This window comes from Pterocles gutturalis, unplaced genomic scaffold, assembly GCF_000699245.1.
Source record: "Pterocles gutturalis isolate BGI_N339 unplaced genomic scaffold, ASM69924v1 scaffold12133, whole genome shotgun sequence".
Lineage (NCBI taxonomy): Eukaryota > Metazoa > Chordata > Aves > Pterocliformes > Pteroclidae > Pterocles > Pterocles gutturalis.
This window is the reverse complement of record NW_010123126.1, coordinates 1-25,500: the sequence shown is the minus strand read 5'-3', so window position 1 is coordinate 25,500 and position 25,500 is coordinate 1. Positions and strand designations below refer to the sequence as shown.

The 25,500-nt window shown below is 41.0% G+C and overlaps 1 protein-coding gene across 1 annotated transcript; it reads right to left on the bottom strand.

Annotated features, from left to right (window-relative positions):
* Nucleotides 1-3,881: 3,881 nt before the first annotated feature.
* Nucleotides 3,882-25,099, bottom strand: PITPNA (phosphatidylinositol transfer protein, alpha). The gene is made up of 11 exons (XM_010077791.1): nucleotides 25,095-25,099; nucleotides 20,628-20,658; nucleotides 15,560-15,705; nucleotides 14,863-14,954; nucleotides 12,476-12,483; nucleotides 10,101-10,175; nucleotides 9,642-9,725; nucleotides 8,187-8,264; nucleotides 7,142-7,252; nucleotides 4,686-4,808; nucleotides 3,882-3,929 (listed from the first exon to the last, which is right to left on the bottom strand). The coding sequence occupies exons 1-11, from the start codon at nucleotides 25,097-25,099 to the stop codon at nucleotides 3,882-3,884; spliced, it is 801 nt and encodes a 266-aa protein (XP_010076093.1).
* Nucleotides 25,100-25,500: the final 401 nt, after the last annotated feature.

Genomic DNA, 25,500 nt, shown 5'->3' with positions numbered 1-25,500 from the left:
CCTGCCTCTGGCCCCCCTGAAACCCACCCAGCGTGGGTCACAGAGAGGGTGAAACCCATCCAGCGTGGGTCACAGAGAGGGTGAGAACACAACCATCGCCCTAGAACAGAGAAACAGCCCGGCCATAACCCCCCCGGGGAGGCAGCAGGTTGAGGGGTTCTTCCCAAAGCCGATGAAAGATGCAGCACAGAAATGCTGCGTGATTTTCGCTACGCTCACTCGCGGGAACCAAACATCGAGACTGAAAGGTCTTTATAGGATTTGTCTATCCCAAGGCTGAGGGATGCTTTCACTTTGGATTAAACTGGAAGGAAAGAAAGCAAGGGGCAGCGAGGGGGGGGAAGTATTCAGGCTGGAGTGCCTGCTTTTTCTTTTTTTTTTTTTCCCCCCCACAGTTTTTCCACTAATCAGGAAAGCTTTCTGTAAAAGCTCTTACTCTGAAATCAGAGGATCAAAAAAGGATTGCATGGTGGAATGTTACAATCTGCTTCCTTAGCGATTAGTGTCATTGGATAGAAAGCCTCTTGGATAACAGAAATTGAAAGAACAAGTGTGCTATGTGTATTCTCAGGTTGTCCTCAAGTGTAAGAATCCCTCAAAACGTAACCAACAAACATGAACACAAGTCAGTGCATAAATTCTCAGTTAAAAATACTTTAAACTGAAAGAACTGTAAGTGGGGCCTACACTCCTAGAATACTTCTTGAACAGTTATAGAAGATACCACGAAACATCCTGGTCCCAAATAGCTTTGCAGATTAAAAGGTAGTTTCTTCATCTATTTTACAATAATTTTTTTTTTACTTTTGCCTGGTGAAATTGCTAAAAATCCCTCAAACCCCACCCACACCCCACAAAACCGTCTGAGGTCACTGAGAAGAGCCTGCCAGAGTTACTGGTACAATTCAGAGCTTATTGCACTTAGACATGAGTAAGGCAAAATAACAAACTAAAAATAAAGGGATAAACTGCCCCCTCCCCAGAAACCAAACGCCATCTTCTCCCTCCAGAGCATCATCTTCCCTCGCACTGAAAACAGTCCAGATCCCAGCATGTACTTGTTCCGCATGGCACAGGATCATTTCAGGATCTCCTGCTCGCAGAAGTGTGAAGGGCTGAAGGAGTCAGATGTACTACATGATGCCAACAAGACTCCTCAAAAGTGGTGATACACCCACGACTGTGTTTGGCATTCAGTATTTTGTGTTAGTGCCGCCAAATACAGAAGTGGAAAATAAAGTGATTACTACTACTACTACTACCAAAAAAAAAAAAAAAAATCAAACATTGGGCCTTAGGCATAAGCAAATAATTTTTTTTCTCATATGTATTTAATAAAGCAGCATTTCTTTGATTCTGTTCTGCTTATTTGATTGTCTAAAGCTGATATCAACATAAGGAGTTACAGTAAGTACTTGAGTTCATTAAATAACCAGAGCTCTTTACATTGTTTAACAGTATCCTTTGTGATTTATAATAACGGACAGATATCTTAGCACACAACTGCAGGTCCTTATAAGTTGCTTTTTTATAGCATGGAAGGAGATATTTTAGTCAGTCTTGCAATGGGAAGAATATTATTGCTGAGCAGAACCACTGACCTAGGCACCTGGATGTAATCAGATACCAAGACTTGACTTGTACACCAGCTTTTGCTACAACCCCATTTATCCAGGGAGAATCACTTTATTATTTGTCAAAATAATTTTAGCTTTGTAAGTTAGGGAAAGTATTAGTAAATAAATAACCAGGAAGTTGCAACACATGTCAAGCAACTTTTCATAATGATTTTTTAAGACTGACACACACAGCTGAAGGACAACATAGCTACGTGGGCCAAAGGGACCACGTAACACTAAACTGAAACTCAACAGCCATGTGCTGAAGGCCCTAGCGTGCGGATGCTGAATGCAGCTTCTGTGCAGTCTTTAATTCATGTATGCTAAGACAGAACAAAATAATGCTGTGCAGAAGCCACGTATCACGATTCATCGCAGACCAAGAACTATATCTGGCTACTCCTGATTATGTATTCAGATTACATGCCATTAAATTTCTTGCCCTGGGAGCTAGGGTCGGAGCACAGCACTTTGGGGAACAGTTTTGCACTCTAAAATACTGACAGTTTCCCTCTCCAAATAGACATTCAAAGAATGGTGAAGGGCTGGGCAGGAACAAAGGTGGCAGTTTATCCCACTTGGAAAAAAAAAAAAAAAAGAAAAAAAATCTAAGTCACCACATCACAAGACTATTGTAGCTAAAAATGTCACTTGGAAATCAAACAGGGCCACATGGAAATTGGTCTGAACACAATGAAAAAAAAGGAGGGAGGAGTCGTAAATATAGCGATCTCTAAGTCGCACGCCTCCAAGGAGCTACCTCCTTCGTCTACGTGCTAACGTTGGAGTGCTTAGTACCAGACGGTCTATTTGCTCACAATATTAAGGGGCATCTAGAATTAGCTATGGGAGATTTAAAATCGCCTGCCGATTGGATATAGAAAGGCTTGATCCAGAGATGGTCCGTCAGTCGAGAGTGTGGATTCCCCAGGCCTTCCTGATGACTGTCTTGCAAACTAAAATAAAGAGACAACAGGAAAACATTTTAGAACTACTCTGAAAGAGCAGTGTGCCAAAAGAAGTGTCAGACTGAACCTTCAGAAAGCAAACATGAGACACACTGTCAGCAGGGCAGACAATGGCAATACACCACTCATCATTCCATTTCAGCACTGATCCAGAGCAGAATTTCCAACACAGCCTAAAAGTGACAAACAGAAATTGCAATTTAAACAATCTATCAAGTCCAGAAGCTACAATATGACTGAGAAGACCACCAACCCATTTTTCTAAGAACTAGAGTAAATGTGAATGAATATATCACAAGACACCCCTTCAGATACTACCTCACCTTGTGTTCCCTGCTTGCCACCAAACAAGCAGCAGGGAACAGACGACAAGCAGGGGTAAACAGCCAGTCCTCGATAAGGCTGTGGTTCTGCTTCACCCCATTCTTTCCAAGGATAGCTAGGATGGCGTTTTACTGCCCTAGAAAAGTCGTGGCTAGTAACTTGAACTTCTCTACATAAACGGACAATCTCTTCTTTCTCCTTGCCTTCTTTCTTCCCTAATACATTTTTGTACAGTGTCCAAGAAAAACTCACCAAAACCAAACCCCAAACTGATGACACAATTTAACAGAATAAGGTTCACCACTCTCAGCACTGCTTACAGGTTATCATCCAGCATGCTGTCTAGAATACAGCCTAGGGATTTGGCCAACAAAGGCAAATTCATATATGCTCTCCAGTAAGATAGTCCCTCCCCTGCCAAGGTAGCAGACTTGTAGTGAAATAGATGAAAAACAAGTCAAAAGCTTTAAAATCGTCATTGCTGCTTCTCCTGCAAAGTGCAAGTGTTGCTCCAGGCCTTGGCCTATTAGTAAATACTGTTAACAACCAACATAAGAAATACATTCCAAGCATATTTGCAAGGAATTTTCAATTGCCAAATGTATTCTAAGTATTTGCAGGTCCAGTTTATTTTTTTGAGACTGAAAAGTTTCTCTGCAAGTCATGGAAAGTAACACATGCACTACAGAAATAAGAATAGCAGTAAGGTCTACAAAATGTTCTAACACATTTTTCTTACACTTTTCACTCAGACATTTCTTTAGACTAGCTTGAAAAAAAGACAGTAAACTCACTCATCAACCGGGCAGTGGAACAGGTTCACCATAAAAACAATTAATACCACTGATTTGCCTGCCAGAAGCTAAGAACAGGCTCACTTCTTACCCAAATGTATTTTTTCTCATAAACAGAACAATACAGAGTTTTGTCAAACTCTCTTGATACCTACAGTGCACAAGGAGAAGTCATGTTAGTCATCTGCAGCCGACATTCCTTTCACTGGATCTTTTTCTCTCATCTGAAAGAGAAAACACTATTCAAGCACTGATCCTTACATGACGTTATCTCAAAACTTATTGGTATGGAACACATTAAGCTATCTCCTTTAGGTAAGACACTGATTATATCTGAACATCCCAAAGCAGTGTTTGTGAGTGTGCACACACAGGCAACATTTTTGGTTAAGCTGCAGGTCTGCTAGGGAGCTGGAACCACTATCCGGAGGGCAGAGTGTACATGAAACTATAATGAAATATCCTGAGGCACGAAGGAAGGGAAGGGTGCAGTGCAAGACACAAATCATGAAACAGTGGACTCATTATTACCAAATTTGTGTTTCTTATAGCAAGAACCCTGTTACATACCTCCACTATCTGCTTAGACACCTGCTTAATACTTGGAGCTAATTTTTTTTTTTTTTTTAATTTAACTGGTTTTCGGAAACTAGAGAGGACAAAAGTGACCATTCAGCTTTGGGTAAAAGCTAATAGAAGAAATTAAAGCACTAAGTAATCATTGCCACTCATTCCCTCATTACCTGTGGTTCAATATATTTATTAGCTCAACAACAAACAGAAGAAGTTCGTAACGATTAGAAGGAGATGCCAGCACAACGGAGTCACAGCCAATCATTCAAACCACACGCAGCATGACCTAAATAGCAGGAGGACAACACACACTATGCTATGACAATGCAGCAGTCTTTCCTCTCTCTACTGTACTGGGTAGAAACAGTTTCTCACACAACCCACACCTGCCCTGCTTTTCCACTGACCTCATCCAGCTGTCTCTTGGTCTCCTCCTCCATCCTACGAATGTCCTCCATAGTCAGATCAACCCACTTATCAAGCCAGCAAAAGAGCTGCCGATGGAAGTTTGTGAAGAGACGCTTTTCTTGCTGCAAAAGGAGGAGGAATAAAACATACAAGCGAGCTTACTCACAGGGCAATTAATATGGATCTAAGTGGATCATAACAATTCTCAGAGATGTGTACACAGAAGAACCAGCTCCCTCACCCACCTTTCTATATAGCTGCCACAATTGGAAACTGGAGCTAGCTAATTTTTATTCTTTTAACAGAATATCTAGAGCCTTGAATCCCCAGAGGAATGCATTTCTTGTTAAGCCTAGACAGCAGCCAGTACAGTGCATTGAAAGAATTAGGGAATGCTTTGATTTCCTTTGATTTGACAGTATTATTCTCACTGAACAAAGTGCTCCAGGTTGGGTTTATGTAGAGTGTGATAGTTGGCCTGAAGGTGGAGACAAAAGGAGAAACAGAATAGAAGTATTTTTTAAATAATCCTTGACTTGCTAAAAACTGGAGGTTAGGTGCATGTCAACCCTTTACACTTGCTATCTTGCTTTTTTCTTATGCAGTGATCTAAAAAAAAAGCCCGAACTTGTTTTCCACAGCTGAAAACCTTTCAGCAGAGGAAACTAGCGTGCACAAACTACTTCAACTTAGAAGCAATTTATTTGCATTTTATAGAAGATAAGCTAGACAAAATCATTATATTAGACAGGGGTATACAATGCCTCTTGGAAAGTTCTCGTTAAGGAAGGACACTTCAGTTTTACCAATTATGGTTTCACATCTGATAACTTGCTCTCATCAGAAGTAGCTCAACTACTTTGATGCAAACGTGTAGCTGAAGAGACACTCATAAAAAGAAAGGGATTCAAGACGTTGCTTTGTTTAGGGCTTTTGTCAGAGGTATTTGAAATCCTGCAGCAGCACGGTCATTCCTCCTTAGGGTTCTCTTTAGATTGTATCACCAGAAAATTGCTTTTGCAGAAGCAGCACTGTAGTTTATCAATATTAACCAGTCTCCATGACCTGAAGTCACAGGCAGGAACATGGCATTGCCTGGAAAATCGCACATACTGATTCCCAGGTCGAGCATCTTTCTGCAGTTCATAGGTTGTGAACTCTGACACAAAAAAAGCTCTTTTCAGGATACCAATTACTCACGTTTTAAGGCAATGAAGTTTCCCCACCATCTGCTTATTTTTTTAACACAGGTTTTTTGAGCAGTAGACTGGAAAACATGACTAGAGCTCTAGGACTTGCCAGAAAGATCCTCAGCTGATTAGGATCAGATAACTGAAGTTGTAGCTATCTCCCCTCCCTGACCAAAATAACCCTAGTATACATGCATCACATCATCATTCACAAAACTACCAAATGACTGCAGTCCTCAGGCTGATCTATTAAACCACACAAACCAGCCAGTTTACCTTCATACATTGGAGGGAAAACGGTTCAACAGCCAATTCACAGGTGTGATGGGTTAACCCTTGGCTGGGAATCAACCCCACACCACCTGTTCACTCACCCTCCCGCCTCCCAAGGATGGGGGAGAAAATTAAAGGTTAAAGGGGAAAAAAGGACTCGTGGGTCGAGATAAGAACAATTTAATAACTAAACTACAATAATATTGAAAATAATAGTATATACAAATATACAAATGAGTGATACACAGTGATACTGCTCACCACCCAATGACCAAGGCTCAGCCCATTCCCATCTAATAATCCCAGAGCAGGGAGAGTCCCGAAACCACACTCACAGACGAGGATAACAGCCTGAGTGCCCCAGACAGAGAGCTGACCGAGGAGGGGGAGAAGGCCTTGGGAGAGGGACCACCTGGATCAAGATGACCCAGAGCAAAAGAGATCCGGAACAAAAAAAAAATAGGGATGAGCATCTGGAGGGTCCTCACCCATACACTGAGCATGGCGTGTATGTTATGGAATAGATTACTGGTCACTTTGGGTCTCAATCCCGAACCTAAAATCAAATCCTGGGCTAGTAACTGGGGCTGTGCTCCCTCCCAGCTTCTCCTGTTTGCAGACAGCCAGAGAAGCTGAAAGACTTTGGCAGCCGCATAAACATCACTTTTTATCAGCCTTCTTCTTAGCACAAATCCAAAACACAGCCTCTTGCTAGCTATTATAAAGAAAGTTAACTCTGTCTCAGCTTAACCCAGGACAACAGGACAATCAGCCAGCCCTGCCCTTGGATTAGCAGCAAACTGAATCCAGCTTTAACTGATTGCAGTACATGAGGCAGAGGCACTGACTGTGCTGCCTGAGGTGACATGACTGGGTCTCAAGTTAATATGTCCAGGCAGGATACAGCATTAGAAGAAGCTGAGGTGCTAAAGCAGATGGGAGATGAAACATGCCTCATTTCCACATCTCTCCCTGTCAAAGAGCTCACTTACCTTCTGTATAAAGTTCTCAACTTTATTCTGCAGACCCCACCACTTGAACTTGACTGTTACCAGTTTGTAAGCACACATGTAAGGACAATCTGTCTGTTTTCCCAGCTCCTTCTGCAAAGACACAAAGATAGTGACATCAGGACTCAGGTTAAACATCTCCAGGAAACCAGCTCCTTCAGTCATAATTATGAAGTCTTTCCACAATTCCTCACAATCATCTTGGCATCCTTACACCTTGCCTATCTTGTGGCAACAAGCTTTGTCACATCTTTGCTCACCTCTTTTCCAGGGTATTTAAGAGCATGATGAACATAGACCCTAGTTTCCTCCACAGGTGGCCCTCCCTCCATTTTGAGAATGGATCATTCCTCCCTCTCCTCTGTTCTCCATTTTTTCTTTCATTACATTTATGTCTCTCTTCAGTTTCTTTCTGTTATGCCATGGCTCCTTAGCTTCCTTAAAAGTCTTTTGACAAAGTCCCTATCTAAAACATTTCAGAAATAGATTATATCATCTGAGTCATCCACATAATTATCAAGACTTAAAGAAAACTCCACAAGGTCTGGAAGGTGGACTTTCATACTTGCTTTTACAGGATTCCAAGTGGATCGTATCAACCCAAGCTTCTACTAAGTTTGCCTGCTAGACGTCAGACTTGTGCACCCATAGCTCTCCAGATTCCATTCAGGGTCCCTTTTAAAGACTGGTATCATATTCACACTTCTAGAGTCTTCAGATTCCAAGGATTCAAGTGAAAGGTTAAACACTGCTGCTCACAACTCAGCTATTTCATCCTTGAATTCTCTTGGGTGAGCCCTTGGGCTGAACACCAGGCAGCTCTGGCGATTTCTTGGAACTCATTCTATGTATTTGTACCAAGCTCTTCCATTTCCTTTAACTTCAGAACAGATCACCAGCCAAGTTCTGCACTTCCTTCTACAGAAGTGAATCCAATGTTTTACATATGTGTCTGTGCCTCCAAGCCCCAATAGCTACAATTCAGTCATGCAAACTGATACAGTTCCTGAACTCATGCAATACACACCTTCCAGTTGGGACCCAGAGGTCCACGTCCAGTCTTGACAGATTTAAATTTTGCTGGATCTTCTTCTGCCTTGTAATCCTATTGGATGGACACACAAGATGAAACGCAAATTATCCTACTGTTACCCAGCTGCTCATTATCACAAAGGATTTATTTTTCTGGTGGGCAAAGACTAACCTCTAACTGCCTTCTCAAGAGCTACTGTTTTCAGACTTCAACATTAGATCAGGCACTGTTCAAGGAAATATATTTCTTCCCCCTGTGCTGTGTCCTAGACCTATGTGAAGAAGTGGTAACAAACCAATATGACCTTTGTAAGGACTCCTTTGGGGTAAGACTATCTATAAACTCTCAGCATAGTTTTCCTGTAACCACTTGTTCTTTGGGAGCTAAGCACTGCTGCCACAGGACATCTGCTGCTCTCTGGAGCTGTGATATCAAGTATTTTTCACAGCACTGTATCAGTATGATACTCTCGTATTGCACATTAGAAAAAAAAAGTACAGTCAAACTTGTAGTACCACCAAAGAGAAAGAGGCATTAGTTATGCCCCCTATTGCACAGCAAATGATTTGCAGCACTCCTTTCCTGGATGCTGGATTAAGACTGGGGTGTGTACTCTACTCCTAGCCTCAATTCAGTTAAAACAAAAACAAAGTCAAATCATCACCAGTTTAGTGCCAGAAGTGCTCAATTGGTAGCATCTTCTTCAGGAATCTTCTGCTCCAGGTGAATTCTCCTTGCTCTATGGCAGCATTTAATTCAAAGTAATTTATATTTGCAGATACAGCTTAGTACCTGCCTAACTTAGCAGAATCAGATGCTACTCATGTTCTACCAATTCACCTTTATTGGAAAGAAAAACTAAAATAAGTACTAGTTCTGGCTGGACACCCACAGCCAAGTTTGAGAACAGGTAAACTAGCCATATTTGAACGGTATCAGAAATACTAAGCGGGGAAACTCAAAAAACATTCCATTTTTATTTAGTTGGGTTTTTTCCAGTACAGAACAGAAACATCCTTTAGTTTCTTACAGTAACTGCAGTGATTCTTAGAACAAAGTATTAGCTACATGATTTCAAGATACGCTTGTGAAGCCATGGGTCAGTTTCAAAAGGACACAGCTTAAAAAAGATCCTGTATGGAAAGGGCAGTGCCATTTCTTGTTATTCAAGCATTATAATCAGCTGCAGTGCTGTAGAACTACAAATATACGCTGTGACATGCACTGTAAGGCTAGTCAACACATTTTACAGACAGTATTGACATAGCTTTTAAAAGAGCTCTTCCTCTAGCTTACTTAAACACTTTTAAAAGGAATGCCTTTCCTCCTCGTTTCCATCTTCTCATTTGTCCTGTTACCTGTGACCATCCCCAGGAACACAGTTTGTAAATTATCCCTCTTTTAGGACAAGGCCTCCCACACCAGGGAGCTCTTACCCACCTACCATACCTTGGGAAGTACTTGACTCCGATCAGCAATGTCTATATAAATAGCTTCTACATTCTTCCATACATCTGGCTCCAGTTTATGAACCTGCGGTGAAAGTACAAGACTAACGTAACTGATTCAACTACACAACACTCCCATTCTAAGATCGTAAAAAAACACAGAGATGCAGACACCCAGTGTTCCCCTTCCATGTACAGAAAGGACACCATGGTAAACACACAATATGAGACCTTCTAAAGAAGCAAAGGTGCTCACACAGAACAAGCGTGTGGGGGACAACTTTACTCAGCATGTATGAGAAGCCAATGGGAAGGAGTCTCTGCCTTGCTTGTGCGATAAGCATTTCAAACCCAGGAACACAGCAAGTAGACAGTTCCACACAGCAATTCTCTAATCTAGGACGGAAAGCTGCACTGTGACATTAAAGAGATGAACAAAACACATGAGACAAGTACTTACATTCTCTTGTGTTCCAAGATCTGATTTATGCCAGGTTTCAATTTTGATCAGGAAGTCATCCTTCATATACTCATTCTGTCATCAAAATAAAGCTTCTTGTTATTCTTTGGATATGTAATTTGTCTTCTTATTATCTAGGTAAGCAGCAGGAAAGTAAACTCAAAGAATTATAACTTGACTGGGGTTTGACTTAGGGAACCTCAGAATTATCTGTAAACATAATTGCTTTTATAAAAAAAATGTTTGATCACCAAATACACAAGATCAAATAAACCACAAGCTGTTCACTGAAAAAAACATAAGTTCCATTGTTTTAGTGAAACATTTGGAGTTTATAAATAGCTTTTTCTTTAAAGGACAGTATCTGCCACTCTGAACAGAGTTTAGAAAGTAACGTAAGCTAATGAGGCAGAAATTTTCTTTTCAAATTGATTATTGATCTAGCACTGAGTACATATTTGGATGCAACTCTTCAGATGAACAATACTGAACTGATGTGTTGAGAGCTTGCTGTGAAGGGACAAGAAGCACAGATCTGCCAAGTAAGCAAAAAAACTTTCCATTTCTCATTATTACTGTGAGTAGAAAAGGACTTCCAAAGGTAACCCTATCCTCCCTCAAGGGACTAGAAACAAAAGTACAAGCCAGTGAAACACTCAGCATGTAAAAAGGAAATATCACATTCAGAAGACAGATTACTCAAAGGGACATAATGGTATGAGCTGACTTTATCAGTTTATCTAGGCAATGGCACATTCCCATGTGTAAAGCCGAGCACTGCTGCTGTAAATAAAGATCTCTGTCCCTAGTTAAAAGTGTTTGTGGATATGTCACAGCTGGTAAGGGGGTTTAATCTACGTGAAATGACAAAAGGCTAAAGAGCTTCTTATACCCAGAACACTTCATTTCAGACATTACACATGCTTCCATAGATCATCAGTAAAAACAATACTTACTGTAATAACTGGTCCAAGAAATCAACACATGAAAAGAAAGAGATACAGTACTTTAGTGAAAAAAGAACTTACAGCAACCATCACCCCCCTCCCCCTATTAGCAAAACAGGGACAACTTCAGCTTCCCAGGGGGCTGCTGACACTGCTGAGGAAAAAAAACCTTATAAGTCAATAAAAACCAGCTAACTTCACCCCCTTCTCCTCTGGAAATTCTCCAACTTGGGAGAAACCCAGAGGAGCAGCAATTAATTATGCACTGCCACTTCTGCTCTCTGGACTCCAGCCAGCTGGATGAGAAGATGGAATAAGTATGTTCAGCTGACAGCATTTTACCAATCCTTTCTCAGCTTGCAGATAAGAAAACTCTCTGTAGCTCTGAAGCAAAGACATGCTGGATTTTAGGCCAGTGCAGACCTCATCACTCCTGCACGCAGTAACCAGACCCTCTGCATCTCTACTGCTCATGGTAACTAAACTCCCTGGATAGTAAGGCTCAATTATTCAACACAGAAGAGCAATTAAAGATCCTGTAACAGTCAGCATCTGTTCTACCTGAGCCATCAGAGTACATTAGCAATTCTGCTCTAAGAATACGGACGTCTTAAGCTAGAGCTGAACTTTGCCAGTTTGTTCTGAAGTTCAACACGAAGGCTTTACTAAGAAGCAATTTTGTTTTATAGGTACTATTACAATTTGTGAGTTTCCAACCCATCACCCTGTAGACAGTACCATCCCTTATCACCTCTCATGCACATCCAGCCACCTTAATTACCTACTGCTAGACCTCGGACTGCTCTAAACCTCTAACAATTTGAAAATTGCTTTTTACAGCAATTTACAGAAGGCTAATTATTTAGACTGACATGTTGGGGTGGAGGGAGAGAACAAGCAAGAGGAGCTGAGGCTCGTTTATAAAAGGATGAATTTCATCTCAAAGAACATTTCATTATTTCTGCAAGAAGGAGCTTTTTCCTGCTAGTCCACACAAAATACTCAATAAACCAGGAGTAATTATAAACCAGAGCCTCCCACCTCCCCGTGACAAACTGCTTTTCCATTACTATGCAGATGCCTTAACGCAGGTTCCTTCACTTTCCTAATTTCTTCTCTGTGGGGAAGCCTCCTCATTTGGAAAGCAAACAAATTAATCTCTTCAGAAATGTCCATTAAAACTTTGATGCTCAGCTTGCTACAAATTGCAGCCTGCACTTGAGGCATTACAGCAGCAACTCCTACACATTTCAGTTGCAGTTATAACTTCTCAATTTCTTGACATTTGGCCACAGGCATCTCATGCTGACACCCAGAAGAGTGGAACACACATCAAGTTGCTTTTCTAAAAACATTTAAGCGACATTCATATTTAAGTCAGACTGCAGAAAAGAACCAAGAACACTGTTCTCCTTGGCACCAACCCACGGTTATAACTAGCAGGCAATCCTCACTTGATTTTTACCGTAGAAATTGTAAATGCATACAACAACAAACTAATTTACAGTTCATACTCTCAAAGGAGCAAAGCAAGGCTTCCATTCAACGAACATAAAACCACGTTACAGCACAAACAAGTGTGCAGAATCGCAGGAAGTTATAAGCTAGGCGTTTAAATTCCCTCAATCTTCAGTACTTCTTTGATAGTGGTATATAACATGCACATTAAAGTAATAATTGAGCTTTTCAGAGGAGATATAGGGAAATGTAAGAAGACTAATCTCATATAATTAAAAAAATACCACGATGCACCATTAACTAGAAGTCCTGCTTTATTCCAATGTAAAAGGCTCTATGTGATATCTGATATGTAAGCAAGCAGTGCTCCAGAGAGCAGCACACCAGTATCACCCTGACAGAGAAGGGCACGCGCAGAAGTACCACTAACTCCTACCCAGTCAAACCAGGTTTAGTTTTTACTGTGTCCCTGGCTCTTCAGTTTCAAACGCCAGTGAGAGGACTGAAAGCCAGCATGGCATTTTATGTTGCACTAAGATTCACATGAGGCCATCCGAGTCTTCTCACATCCGACCAAAATACCCGAGCATGTCCCAAAGTAAAATGACAATGCACCAAGCAGCCTACACCACATACATCGGTTCTCCCCTCCTGCCCAGTACTAGCAAGTGAAGGTTTCAGCAACTTTTCTGAGCTTTTCTTGATTCATGTCAGGCTGGCAGATTCTCTAAACAGATTTGTCAGCCTCCGCATAAAACCTGCCTTCTGCTCCAGCCCCCACAACAAAGCACTTTCTATCTCGTATTATAGTGGTATTTATTACAGTTGAGATGGGGTTGGTTTTTTTCTGTTATGTTATCATTTCTAGCATACCAAAATCTGAAATTTCTCTGACTGTGTTGGAAAGTCTTGTATTTGACTTTAGTATCACATTGTTTCCACTTAAGTAAAATATCAGCACCGTGTAACTGAAGGATAAGCAGCTACGAGTGACAAAACAAGGCAACTCCATACCTTTGTTTCAGAAATTGGTGAAGAAGAAAAAGAGGAGCAGGTAGATACAGACAGGCGTTATGTCTAACAAAACCTACTGGAGTCAGCTTAGTCAGATCTGTTTCCACAATTTAAAGAATTAATGAAAGAACTGTTTGCATTTAAACCAGTTCAGTGTACTTAACATGGAAATAAACTAGACATTTACTAGCTAATTTAAGTAATATGCAGCAAGAAAACAGCATAAAAATGAGAAAGATAGCTTGTAAATAATTTTGCTTCAGCATCTTGAATTATGTGACACATTAAAAACTTATTCTGCAGTTGATGACAGTATCTGAATTTTTGTATTTGAAATATCTGTTCCACTAGACTGCTGCATATAATTTCATGTACTGATGTTATCCTCCCTCACTGTAAAGCTTTTTCCTTCTTTTAAAACACTTCATTTAAAAGTCTCTTAAGTATATTGTTGAAAAAGAAATTTTTATATATTGAGTTTCAAGAACTGTTGGAATTTAAGTTTACATTCCTATAGCAGCTGTACCACTACCAAATAGCAGAAAATGTATCCTTCAAAGATACAAACAGCATAAAACACAGCCAAAAATACCACATAAATTTGGAGGCAAAGTCAAATTTTCAGTTCCTACAGCAACAAAGACTAGAAAAACAGTAGTGGTTAAACATTGTGGCTGATAACTTCAGTGAGTAAATAAGATACTAAACACTCCTGTAGAAAAATGAGTTTGACGTTATCTCACCACTTTGCACAGCTTCCAGAGCCTCACCCCAGACTTTACAGATGGATTCACTTTATGCTTGTTGGATGAGGTTTGTATATCTGTGTCAAGTCCCCAACCCAGAAGGAAGGCAGCATTACCTGTTCAACCTTCACCAACCTTGGATACTGTAACTGAGCAAAGTCAATCACATAGCACTGTTGCTCCCATCAAACCGCACCAAGCGGGAGGAAACCCAGGATCTTCCCTGTTCCCCTTTCTTGCACCTTCCATTTTTTCCCCCACCAGGCTATGCTGTGTTTGAGAACATAAAATCATCCCTCATACATTCATTTAGTGTTATACATCTGTTCCTTTAGCAGGACTAACATCCATTTCTCAGTCTGTTCTTTTCCACTGTCATTCATTAGCAGCACATCAGACAAGGGCATTTCTTTTAACTCCACAGCACTATATTTTGCTTTTCCTGAACCACAGAAAGGGCTTAGAGAACAGAAACCTAAGCTAACAGCTGAAACAGCTTCCCTACTGGTTGTCTCCTTCATTATCCCATCCTATCCTTCCCCCCACTCCCCAGAAACCAAAAAGCCAGCAATCCACATTCCTTCCCGACACACTCACCAGTTCTGCAGTAGGGATAGGCATTCCATGCTTTTTCATGTATATTCAGAGCTCCTACGGGGGCCAGCATTCTCACAAATGTTGGCACTTTGCTGCAGAATTTGAAAATAGGATGGAAGACATTGATAAGAACTACATGTAACAAAGAGCTACGGCCCAGACAGTCTAAGACAGGCAGAATATCACCTGGAACGCAGATGCGAGAGCCTTGCACATGTGCACATCGGTAGAATTGGTGGGGTTCTCCCCACCCCCAGCACAATGATTTCCAGAGATTGCTGAATTGGACAGGTTAATCTAAACCTTCTTTACATAATGAAGGAAATGGAAAAAAAAAGAAGGAAAACAAGAAAGAAGACTGAAAACAGGTTTAAATCTAGGAGGAATTTTTGCTCTTTAGCCAAATTCAAGTACCAAAATACTGGGTAAGAGGATCATATTTGCTTTGAAAAGCTCAGAGACAGATTTTCTTGGGACAACAGCCATGCTTACAGGGGCAGATGCATCCTGTACCAGTGATGCTCACTTCCAGCTGCACCATGTGCCAACGGCTTTTATACTCCCGTCTTACCTCCATGTCTGTCAGCCTTTACACAATCTGGGATTTACACAGTTGCTGTAACCCTACTGCATCTTCTTCCTGTTCCTCTTGCCCGAGGAACCTTTCCCAACTCTGGGAATAAAACGTTTCACATACCTCTGTAAGTGGTAGATCTTGTGTGTGTACTGCCCACGCTCTCCATCTCTTTCGTAGGGTTCATTCACCAGGACCTCCACTCCTTCACCTCCACCAGTTTCATTTTTACTGGCTTCTGCCACAGAATACAGCTGTCCCACTTGATACTAAAGAAGTTAAAGACACATTATTGTGATAGCTATAATTTAGCAGAAGTAATAACTTTACCAGAAGAAGCCAAGGACAAACTTATTATCTGGGGAGAAGGCAGAGAAAAGGCCATCCACTTGTGTGTGAAGATAAGCAGCTCATCTAATTTCATTTTGATATAGAAAGCTTGAGTGGTAGTTAGGAGGGGAAAGCACTGCCAATAGGATAGTTACCTCTAACTGTTAAATGTCGAGCTTCAAATGAATACAAACTCAGGATAAAGTAAAACAGATTAAAGGAGCGTCAAGACAACATTTAAAGAAAACGCAGGAGACCTCAGGCATACAATAGCAAAATCCATTGGTTTTCAATCTTTCTGGCACACAGGTGTCCCAATTGTTCAGGTCAAATGGAGAATAACGCAGTGCCAGTTCTAAATTAATAAGCATACAGTACTTTATCCAGAAGAATCCCAAAGAACTTCATGTGAAGTTTTTTTGACAAAATGGCAGCATTATTTCCCAGGAATCACTCTAACTACTTTATACAATCTCTTTCATAAGAAGCATGCCCAAATGTTTCACAGGGAAGAGTAGAGGAAAATCAAGAAAAGCCAGAACATTCTTCTCTGCAGCAGATGTAAAGACTAATACACTCTTGCCTCTGGTAGCTAAAAAAGGGGACACAGAGCTCAAAAGAAATATGATCAAATGAAGGAAATTCACACAGGTCTCTTTGAGGTGAAGTTAGATGAGTAGACAAGGTTTGAGGACAAAGAAGCTAAAGCACTAAGTCAAAAGGAAGTGTTCAAACTTAACAGAGTCAAGTCTTCAGAACTGAAAGAGAGTAAAGGCAGTACAGAGAGGCAGCCTGAAAGGGTAATCCACAAAGTGCTGGAACACTGGAACACTGTTCAGGCCTTCTTCCTTTTCCCCGGCATAGGGATGTGCATCAGAATCAGGAACAGAACTTCCCACTCCCTAACCTGAAACCCAGGTTGGAAAAGTAGAATACTGCTCAGAGCTGACAAGCCCGAAATACGTCACTGGGCTGGTATTTCTTCAGCAATGAAGGAGTAGTTAAATTTTGCTGCAAGAGCATCCAAAATTAAAAAAGTACCCCAGCTCTATGGTGTTTTGTACCACCTGGTGCTAACAAAGACCGAGAAAACAATTATTCTTATTGGAAGAGTAGTAGATGGTAAATCAAAGTAATAAGGCTACATGTCCCGGCCTCAGTTAATCTGGGGCAGGGCAAAAAGCATTCCAGAGGGATTTAAACAAGTGCTCCACAGTCTCAACATGAAGGCATATTAAGTAAGCCTGACTACATGTTAGACTATCCCTGAAAACAAAACAAACAGCCATCCAGTAAAAGTAATCTATAAGAAAAACAACCTACAGACCACTTCTGAGCTGAGAGCAACAGCTCTGCTGGTTCTCTCCAGAAGGAACTGGCCCAGGTTATACAAGGACCCCTCACTTGGCTGGACAGTTCCTGCCCTGTCACCAGCAGATTGGGTTTCGGTCTGGATTTTGGGCTGCAATACAACTCTCTGCCTTCTGACATTTCATACACTACTTTGCTTTCCGTATGACTCCCTACAGATGACCCATACAAAACAGAATACTCACCTCCCTCCAGAAGAGCAAATCATAAGAGTCGTGAAATCTTAGGAGGAGGTTGATTTAGCAGAGTAAGAGCAACATGTACACTCTAGAGAACTCATGATGAGTTTGGCAACTACAGCATTAGAGGGGAGGACTGAATGGCCCTGACTGCTTTGCAGCAAGTCTCAGGACAGGTCTCCATAGGCACAAACTAATTCCTCTTAGTAACAGTCTCTCATTCATTCCTTCTCCCTTTTTAAATACATGGGTCAAAGTTCAACCACTAAGAAGATAAGCCCTTCGGTTTGGCATCTTCACCATTTAATCTTCCCTGTTATTTCTGATCCTTTAATCGCATTGATAAAAGAGGAAAAGGCCCAAATAGAACCATCCCAATGAACAAATCCCACAGCATCTGCCTGCAAAAGTTAATAGAAAAAACAGATTCTGGCACCATGAAGTCCAAAGTGTCAGGCAGACCCATCCCTGTAGACCTGAGAGCTCCTGAAAACCTTCTCGTCCAGGACATTATCCCTCTTGATCTGTTGCCATAACACCTCTTATACAGCTGACAGCATACCTTCATTACACCAAATGTCTTTCAGAAGGCCTGATCTCAATGTAACCATCTTCAAGAACAGTTATTCTCCTGAAAGCAGCTTTGAACACAATTACTAAATAAGAGCCCTTTGTGTTTGGCAAGCTCCTTCCCATGTGAGAGGAACAAAGAGGCAGCACAGAATGTGTACACACAGCTCTAATCCATACCAGCATTTCAAAGTGGCAGCTGGCAAGACACCCACACAGCCGCTCAAGTCTGCGCTCTCAAAGTTGGCCCAATGCAACGTGATGTTGGTCAGAGCCCAAGAGTAAAGGTTAGCACCTAAGATACAACAAGGTTTTTTGTCTTTTTGCTCCCTGCAGTGCGACACTGTATAAAACAACACATAGCACAGCTTGCAGCCTGCACTTGAGCAGGACCATGTTTTGGCAGGGTCTCCTAGCAGAAGACAGTCTGCTACAATCTAACTCCTACATCCCAGCCTTCAAGTTTTAGTCATCACCAGGGCTTGCCTTCCACCGTTTTGTTCCCATCTTAGCAGTTACTTGGCTAACTATTCAGCGCTGATCTCTTTACTCATCAAGTCACATCTCCCCAATGTCTTCCTGATCCCTGGTTTTCTCTTGGATGCCTTACTATTGGTTAAGCTCCATGTGCCAGGGGTAAGGGGTCTGAAGACAGACTCTCTGGAGTATCACAGAACGATACAGAAGAGTCTCTCAGCCCTATCACAATGCCTCAAAGTCACAATTAATTTCATTCTCTATCTTACGGACTGGCATCAGACTCTCAGCAGCAGTTTACATGCTGATGGTGCGAAGCCTTCAGTCTTTCAAGCAAAAATTCCCCACATTAAAGTGAAATCAGAAGCCCTCTTGCTAGCCAGAGATGCTTAATGAGGAGCTACACCCTCAAGAGCAACAAGTCTCCACACTGAAGAGTTTTGTGCACAAGGAAATCCTGGAAAGCAATGGAGTTGTACCAGCTGTTCTGCAGTACAGACAGCAGTGTAGTGACCAAGTGATGCACAGATTTGTCAGCACCTTTCCACACAGGAAGCGGGATGAAGCAATACACAAACTTAAAGCAGTAGTCATCCTTTGAGTCAATACTGGAAATAACTTTTCTTCTTAAGCTAAGCAAACTTTAGAACTCCTTCCGCTTAGGGAACTAGTTCCTTAAGTCTGGCCTATCACACAAGAATCACCAGACCTTGAAAAGGAGCATCACTCAGGGGACATGGTCACAATATACAAGTTTGGAGAGAAATCAAGTTTGGTCAGGCAGGCACTATCCAAGCACATTAAGGTGTTCTCTCTAGTATTTCGTTCTTTCTCTTCTAATGATATTTATTTGCTCTTCCCTTTACTGACTTTTCAGTAGGTTACCCAACTCTCTGGAACTCCTCTGATCCAGAGGAGAGGAATACACCTTCTTAACCAGATAACCCCAGGGCATCCTCAGACAAGGAGGTTGCTAGAGACCAGCAGATTTACATACTGCCCAAAACCTCAATTTTTTACACAGGCAGCCTACACAGAAGGCTCAAACATGCCTGGCACTGAACAGTCAGCCAGGGAAGAAGAGCATAGCGAGGGACTCACTTTAACTGGATGAAGGTTAATCCTAGTATCAGAGAACTCAGAAAAACCCCATGCTGGGTTCCATCCAGTCTAACCCCCTCAAAGAAACAATCTGTATACTGATGCTTCGACTTTCTCTTTACACAGCTTGGTATCTAGGAGGCATATCACTATGAGGCAGAGCTCCTGCTATTCACACTAAGGTCTTCTGTTTATTGAGCTCTGGAGTACCTTATATTTACCCATAACTTTCTCTAACTCACAAGTTTGCATCCTTTGCTTGCTTGCTAAAGCTTACCATGGTAGTCCTTCCTTTTTCAAGGACTTCCCCACACAAGTAGCACTCAGGAACAATAAAAGATCTAAACATACCTTCCCTAATACTTTAGCTGGACTTCTGTTAAAACTGCTTGAAACAGATTCATGCAGAAAGCATATAATCTACAGGTAAGGAGTAAGCAACAGACTTTTGGCATTATCAGTCTTGTTAAAATAGTACATAGACCTAAAACCACTCTCTGATCAGAGTGCTGTTCAGTGCAGAAGGAAGGAAAGGTAAACTGCAACTCTCACAGAAAACAGCAGGGAATCAGCCACAGACTCTGCACAGCTATTCCATGACCAGTTTGGTGATCAAAATCACCATCTCCATTATAAACTATATTTCTCTCTCAATTAGAGCTTTACCTAAACAAAAAGAAAGTTTTTTCTGCTAGAGCTAGAGAAGACAGGTGTTAAAGAATCCAAGGAAAGATACACACCATCTCTCTTTTGCTATACCAGCCTCACAAATCAGAAGAAATTGTTGCTCTTTGTCTAAGAGTTTAAAACAAAAGAGTTTCAGCAAAATACAGTTTAAAAGGTAATTTAAATTTGTACTAAAGCTTCCTCTTCATGTTAAAAAAACCCAGTACTAATCAAAAGGAAATTGTGTTCCAGAACAGTCTGACAAGTCAAGATCTGTAATCAACACATCTAAAAGTACTTTATAGGAGAGAGTATCAGCATCCTCACGCTTAAAGAAATTAAATTATTTGGTTAAAATGAACAAGTAACAGCACACAGTAGTCCTGAAGACAGCTATATCCTTCTCTTGCATTTTCCAGTTTTTGTTCATACAAACTGCTTTGATCACAAGTTTATTTACAGTCCTAAAGAAAGGAAGCAAGAAGAAAAGGACTTACCTCCTCCACAGACACCGGCAAGATAACGCGGCTGAAAGGGAATACAGAAACAGAACATTAACAAATATCCCTGCAGCTGCAAAATCTGCATGACACATTCCTCACAGCAATGGCCACACAGCTCTCCTCACCTCCCAATATTCCAGCATCCACCTAGTGCTAGCACCCCTAGCACTTACTCTTTAGTCCCAAAGCTATTTATATAATAGCTTCAAAGAGTATCAACACATGATAATTGCATCATTGGAATCCTCTACCAAAACTGTCTGATTCTCCTAGACCCTTACTGGTAAGACCTTACCAGCCTGCAGACCCACACAGCATCAAAACAGCTGCATGTTCCTTCTCACTACACCCTTTCAACAGTCACATCTCATTTCTCATCAGGTCGTTGTAGAGCGTTGCTATGTGCTTCAACGACTCTGCAGAGATCTGTGACAGTCACAGGCCATTGCAAGATTTTTGAATATGTCCCATCCAGTAGGAAAGACTAAATAGAGAACTACACAGAAGGCTTTCTCAGAGATGACTGTGGAGGAAGGAGTTGCCATCTCTATACATGAGTCACTTTTTTTTTGTCACACTGTGGTTTCCTGAATGCTGCTTAGAATCAACTCACTAGACCCCGGAGCAAAAATTGCCAGAAGTCACACTGAGATTTTTTTGAAAAAGACAACAATAAAACTAAATTTAAACCTGATAAAGATGCATGTGTGTTAAGGCCTTTAAAAATATTATATCTCTCTCTCTCTATATATATATCTCAAAAAAATTTGTATTTGACCTCTGCTTTCAGTAAGGATGATCTTAAAACAAGAAACCAAAAGCAAGATACGGATATGAAATGGATATGGCTACTGTGGGTAGAAGAATTCCCAGTTCTTTGTGAATTAGTCTCAAACAAATTAGGACATAATGGGATCAGAAAAAAAAGTCCTCTTTATTAATAAACTTATTTTAAAAAGCAATGCTGGTAAAAATTTACTTTTTTTTTTCTATGTTAGAGGAATGTTACTAACAAGATACCACAAGACAAACTGTAAGAGGGGCAAAAGTTTACAGATTACGCAAGATTACTTATGACAGCAACGCTTTATGTTGGTTGCAAAGTACTGCAGAAAGAGTTACTGAGAACTGCAGATTAAGCTCCGTGTCAATAAAAGCAGAATAATGCATGTCAGGCACTCATTTTCCCCAAATACACGGGGTTAATGAGACCCAAATTAGCTATAACAAATATCTTGGTGTCCTTATGGAAAAACATCTGGAAACATCAGCTCAGTGATACTTCAAAAGTAAACACAACACCAGAAATCAGAACACACACAGGAAAAAAAAGACAGTTATGCCACTAGAATCTCTCATGCATCAACATCTAGAATACTGTATATGGTTCTGGCCACTCCATCTCAAAGAGGATACAGAGTAAGTGAAGAAGGCCAAAAAGATGATCAGAGATAGGAAAAAGTTTCTGTGTGAGAAGAAACTAGTTAGATTAGGCTTTTCAGCTCAGAAGAAAAAACAGCTAAAGGGTTAAGATATGGTAAAGCATCAGAGAGCCACGAACGGCATAAAAAAGTGAATGGAGACATAACAATGAAGTGTCTTACAGCAGAACAACTCAGGACAGAATAAAAATCATTAGGTAGCAGATTTAAGACCAATCAAGTGTACTTCTTTACATCATGCATGCTTAAGTTATGGGATTCCTTGCCAAACACAAGAAGTATAAGCAAGTTTAAAATGGGATTGGATCAATTCGTGGAAGTCCATATGCCACTTACTGGTAGAATATACCGAACAACAACCATTCTACTCACTATTTATATATTGTTTCCTGAAAACATCTGCTAGAAGGAACATGGAAGAGGACCTTTGGTCCAATTCCGTACAGTACTCCTTACGTAAGGGAAAACAAAAAACAGAAGATGGATTTCCACAGGCCGTCCATGCCCTCAAGTATGACGTTAGGTTAGCTAATTGGGTAAACTGCAGTTCGAAGGAAAAAAAGGGATCGGATGATAAGGTGAAAGACCAAGAAACAGAGAAGAAACAATAGCTTTGGAATGGAGTTCAATATTTTTCTTCAGAAAACGTAAACTAATGAAATTCTGTTTAGGAAACTTGAAGACACTGGATCTGAATACTATCTTAAGAGTTCAATGTTCATTAACAGAGAAACAGAAAGAAGTTAAATAGTTTACAATTCATTTAGCCTAGCAAACAAAGAATGTGGGGGATGACTAACACTTATAGGTAGTCAAGCAACAAAGGAGGAGGAAAGACTATTCAAGTGGATCCAGAGGAAAAGCTTCGCAGGTGCAGCAACGGGAACAAAGACTCCTAACTTTGGGACAGAACTTGATCAACTTAGCAGAAATTATATAATGTGGTTGCCTGCCATATTAAAACCAATCCCTCCTCGATTAAAATCTGCCTCAAATGACAGCAAAGGGAAGCACAGCTGCAGAGAAGGTCAGTGTCATTATCGTCACTTCACAGGAAAGGGAAGTGAGCCTCTACACTCTGATCCTCCTCAAGGTCTTCCGATGCAGTTTAAATCAAAATAAGGAGAGCAAGCAAGACCTCAAACAGCATTTACAAACCCTGAAACCATAAAAAGACAATCAAACAAATGAGCAAAACTCACGTAGCTTATCCATAGCATGGGTAGGTAGAAATGAAAGATAACTCTGAAAGACTGATAGGACATCAAATGAAAACGTTAAAGCTATCACTGCGTAACCATCAGTACCAGAAGCTGTATAGAAAAGATGATACAGATTGTCTGACAATAAAAGATGTGACATCAGGTTTTTGTTACATTGCTCTATTTCTGTAACATCTCCTAAAATACCTATGGAGCACATAATAACACCCATTTGATTCAGTAGGGAGGATGTGACAAGGGGTCACAGAGATGGAAGAATAATCTGCTCAGGTGACATGTGGTTACAACTCACTTATATTTTTACCACCTACACTAGGCGGGCAGTAGGGTACCTGTATGCAGTGTTGGGGCAACCAGAACCAACAAAACAACAATAGCAAAGTACCTCTAACATCCAGGTCACACCAAAAGAAGTAGTTTCTATATGCCTTAAACAACCGCTTCCTAGAACGTGAGACTTAGCATGTAAAATGGGCAACTTTCACATCTAACATCAAGGAAGATTTATACCAGAACCAACACAGTCACACAACTCAGAATGTGCAACTGTCAGAGCAAGGTGAGAATCCCAAGAAGTCAAAAATAAATGCTCATGTACAGTAGCAACCTCGACTGTGCTTAGAGCCACACGTCTTAATTAAAACACAAAGAAGGGAAGAAAAGAAACAGGAAAATATAGCTAATGATAAGACTTAAAAGGTTTGGTGACCCTTCTGAAAATAGAAATGGAAACCTGTAAAAAGAAACAAATTTGATAATTCTGGTCTTTTAACCTTTAGTCTTAATATTTACACTTCACATTTTGTTTCTGGAACAGGCAGTGTGAAAGACCAGTAGACATGCTGATTTGGTGAGGTAAATGATAATATCAAGTAACATGACTTTTGGAAGTGATGCTCATCAAAATGATTTTTTCATACTTTCAGAAATCCGAAAATTCAAAGTACGTATGTTCCCATCTTTTAGGATACACCCTGTAGGTAGCAGAGCTCACTGTCAAGTGAGAGTTACTGCAGTACAGGGCAAGACATTGTAAGCAGAAGCACCAAAAAGATACATGAACATGGACAGAAATAAACCAGACAGGTGCTGAAAGAGGAAAAGTACATTAACCAACTAAATTAATAGGAAAATATCAATGAAACAGATGTTACAGAAGAACAAGTTAATTATGTTTTCATGCACCTGAAACTAAGCACTTTAGCCCAGGTTTCTGTCTGCTATCCAGTTTAGCACTACAGAAGGTGACGGTGTCTCTATGTTACAAAGACCAGCTCGGCTGCTGCTCTTCAATTCTATACCCTATTGTTGGATAAAAACAGCAAGTACTTAAGGATTAGTGAAAAAAAAAAGTTAATAAAGATTAAAAACAACTACAATTATCAGTACAACCCTCAACATAACTTTGACATTTAAACCCACACCACAGTCCATGATCTGGCAAAGTAACTGCTATAAGGAGGACCCTGTCATGTAGGTAAACGTGTCTAAGAGAAGACCTGAAAACCCACTTTATCACTGGGATCACAGCTATCTTCTATAAGGGGGGGAAGAAAAAAGGAAAAAAAAAAAAGCCTCTTCCATCAGTCAAAAGTTTAAAAGGACAGAATGCACTTAACTGAGGAATGCACTTAAGTTAACATTAAGAATTCAGGAAAAAAATATGTGCAGGACTATGCAGAGCTCGAAGACACCTATCCAAAGTGCACCGGTCCAAAAGAGCACACCACGCCAGCAAGCATAAAGCAGCTGAACGAAAGAGTATGAAAAGCAATGTGACTAATAGTTACACTCACGGCATCGCCCAGCCTGTTTTCCACCCCTTCTTCCCCATCTCAGGCCAGAACAACCGCAGCAGCCTCAGGGACAGCAAAGAACTTCAAGGTAAGGTTTCCACAGCAAATATGAGCTATCTTATTTCTGGCACATTCACTCTCGTTGGAGTCTCTAGTTAGAAAGTACACAGCTGACGAGAGGAGGGGGATAGAAACCAGGCTCACTGCTCAGCCCTGTCACAACAAGAAAGGGACAAGATGCCCCAGCTCCCGCAGAACCCGCTGTGCTCCGACCCAGCGGCTCCCCAGCGGGCTGCGAGCCCAGCTCCCTGCTCCGCTCGCTGTGCTCCGACCCAGCGGCTCCCCAGCAGGCTGCGAGCCCAGCTCCCGGCTCCGCCAAGGCCCCTGGTGCCACCAATGTCCCTCC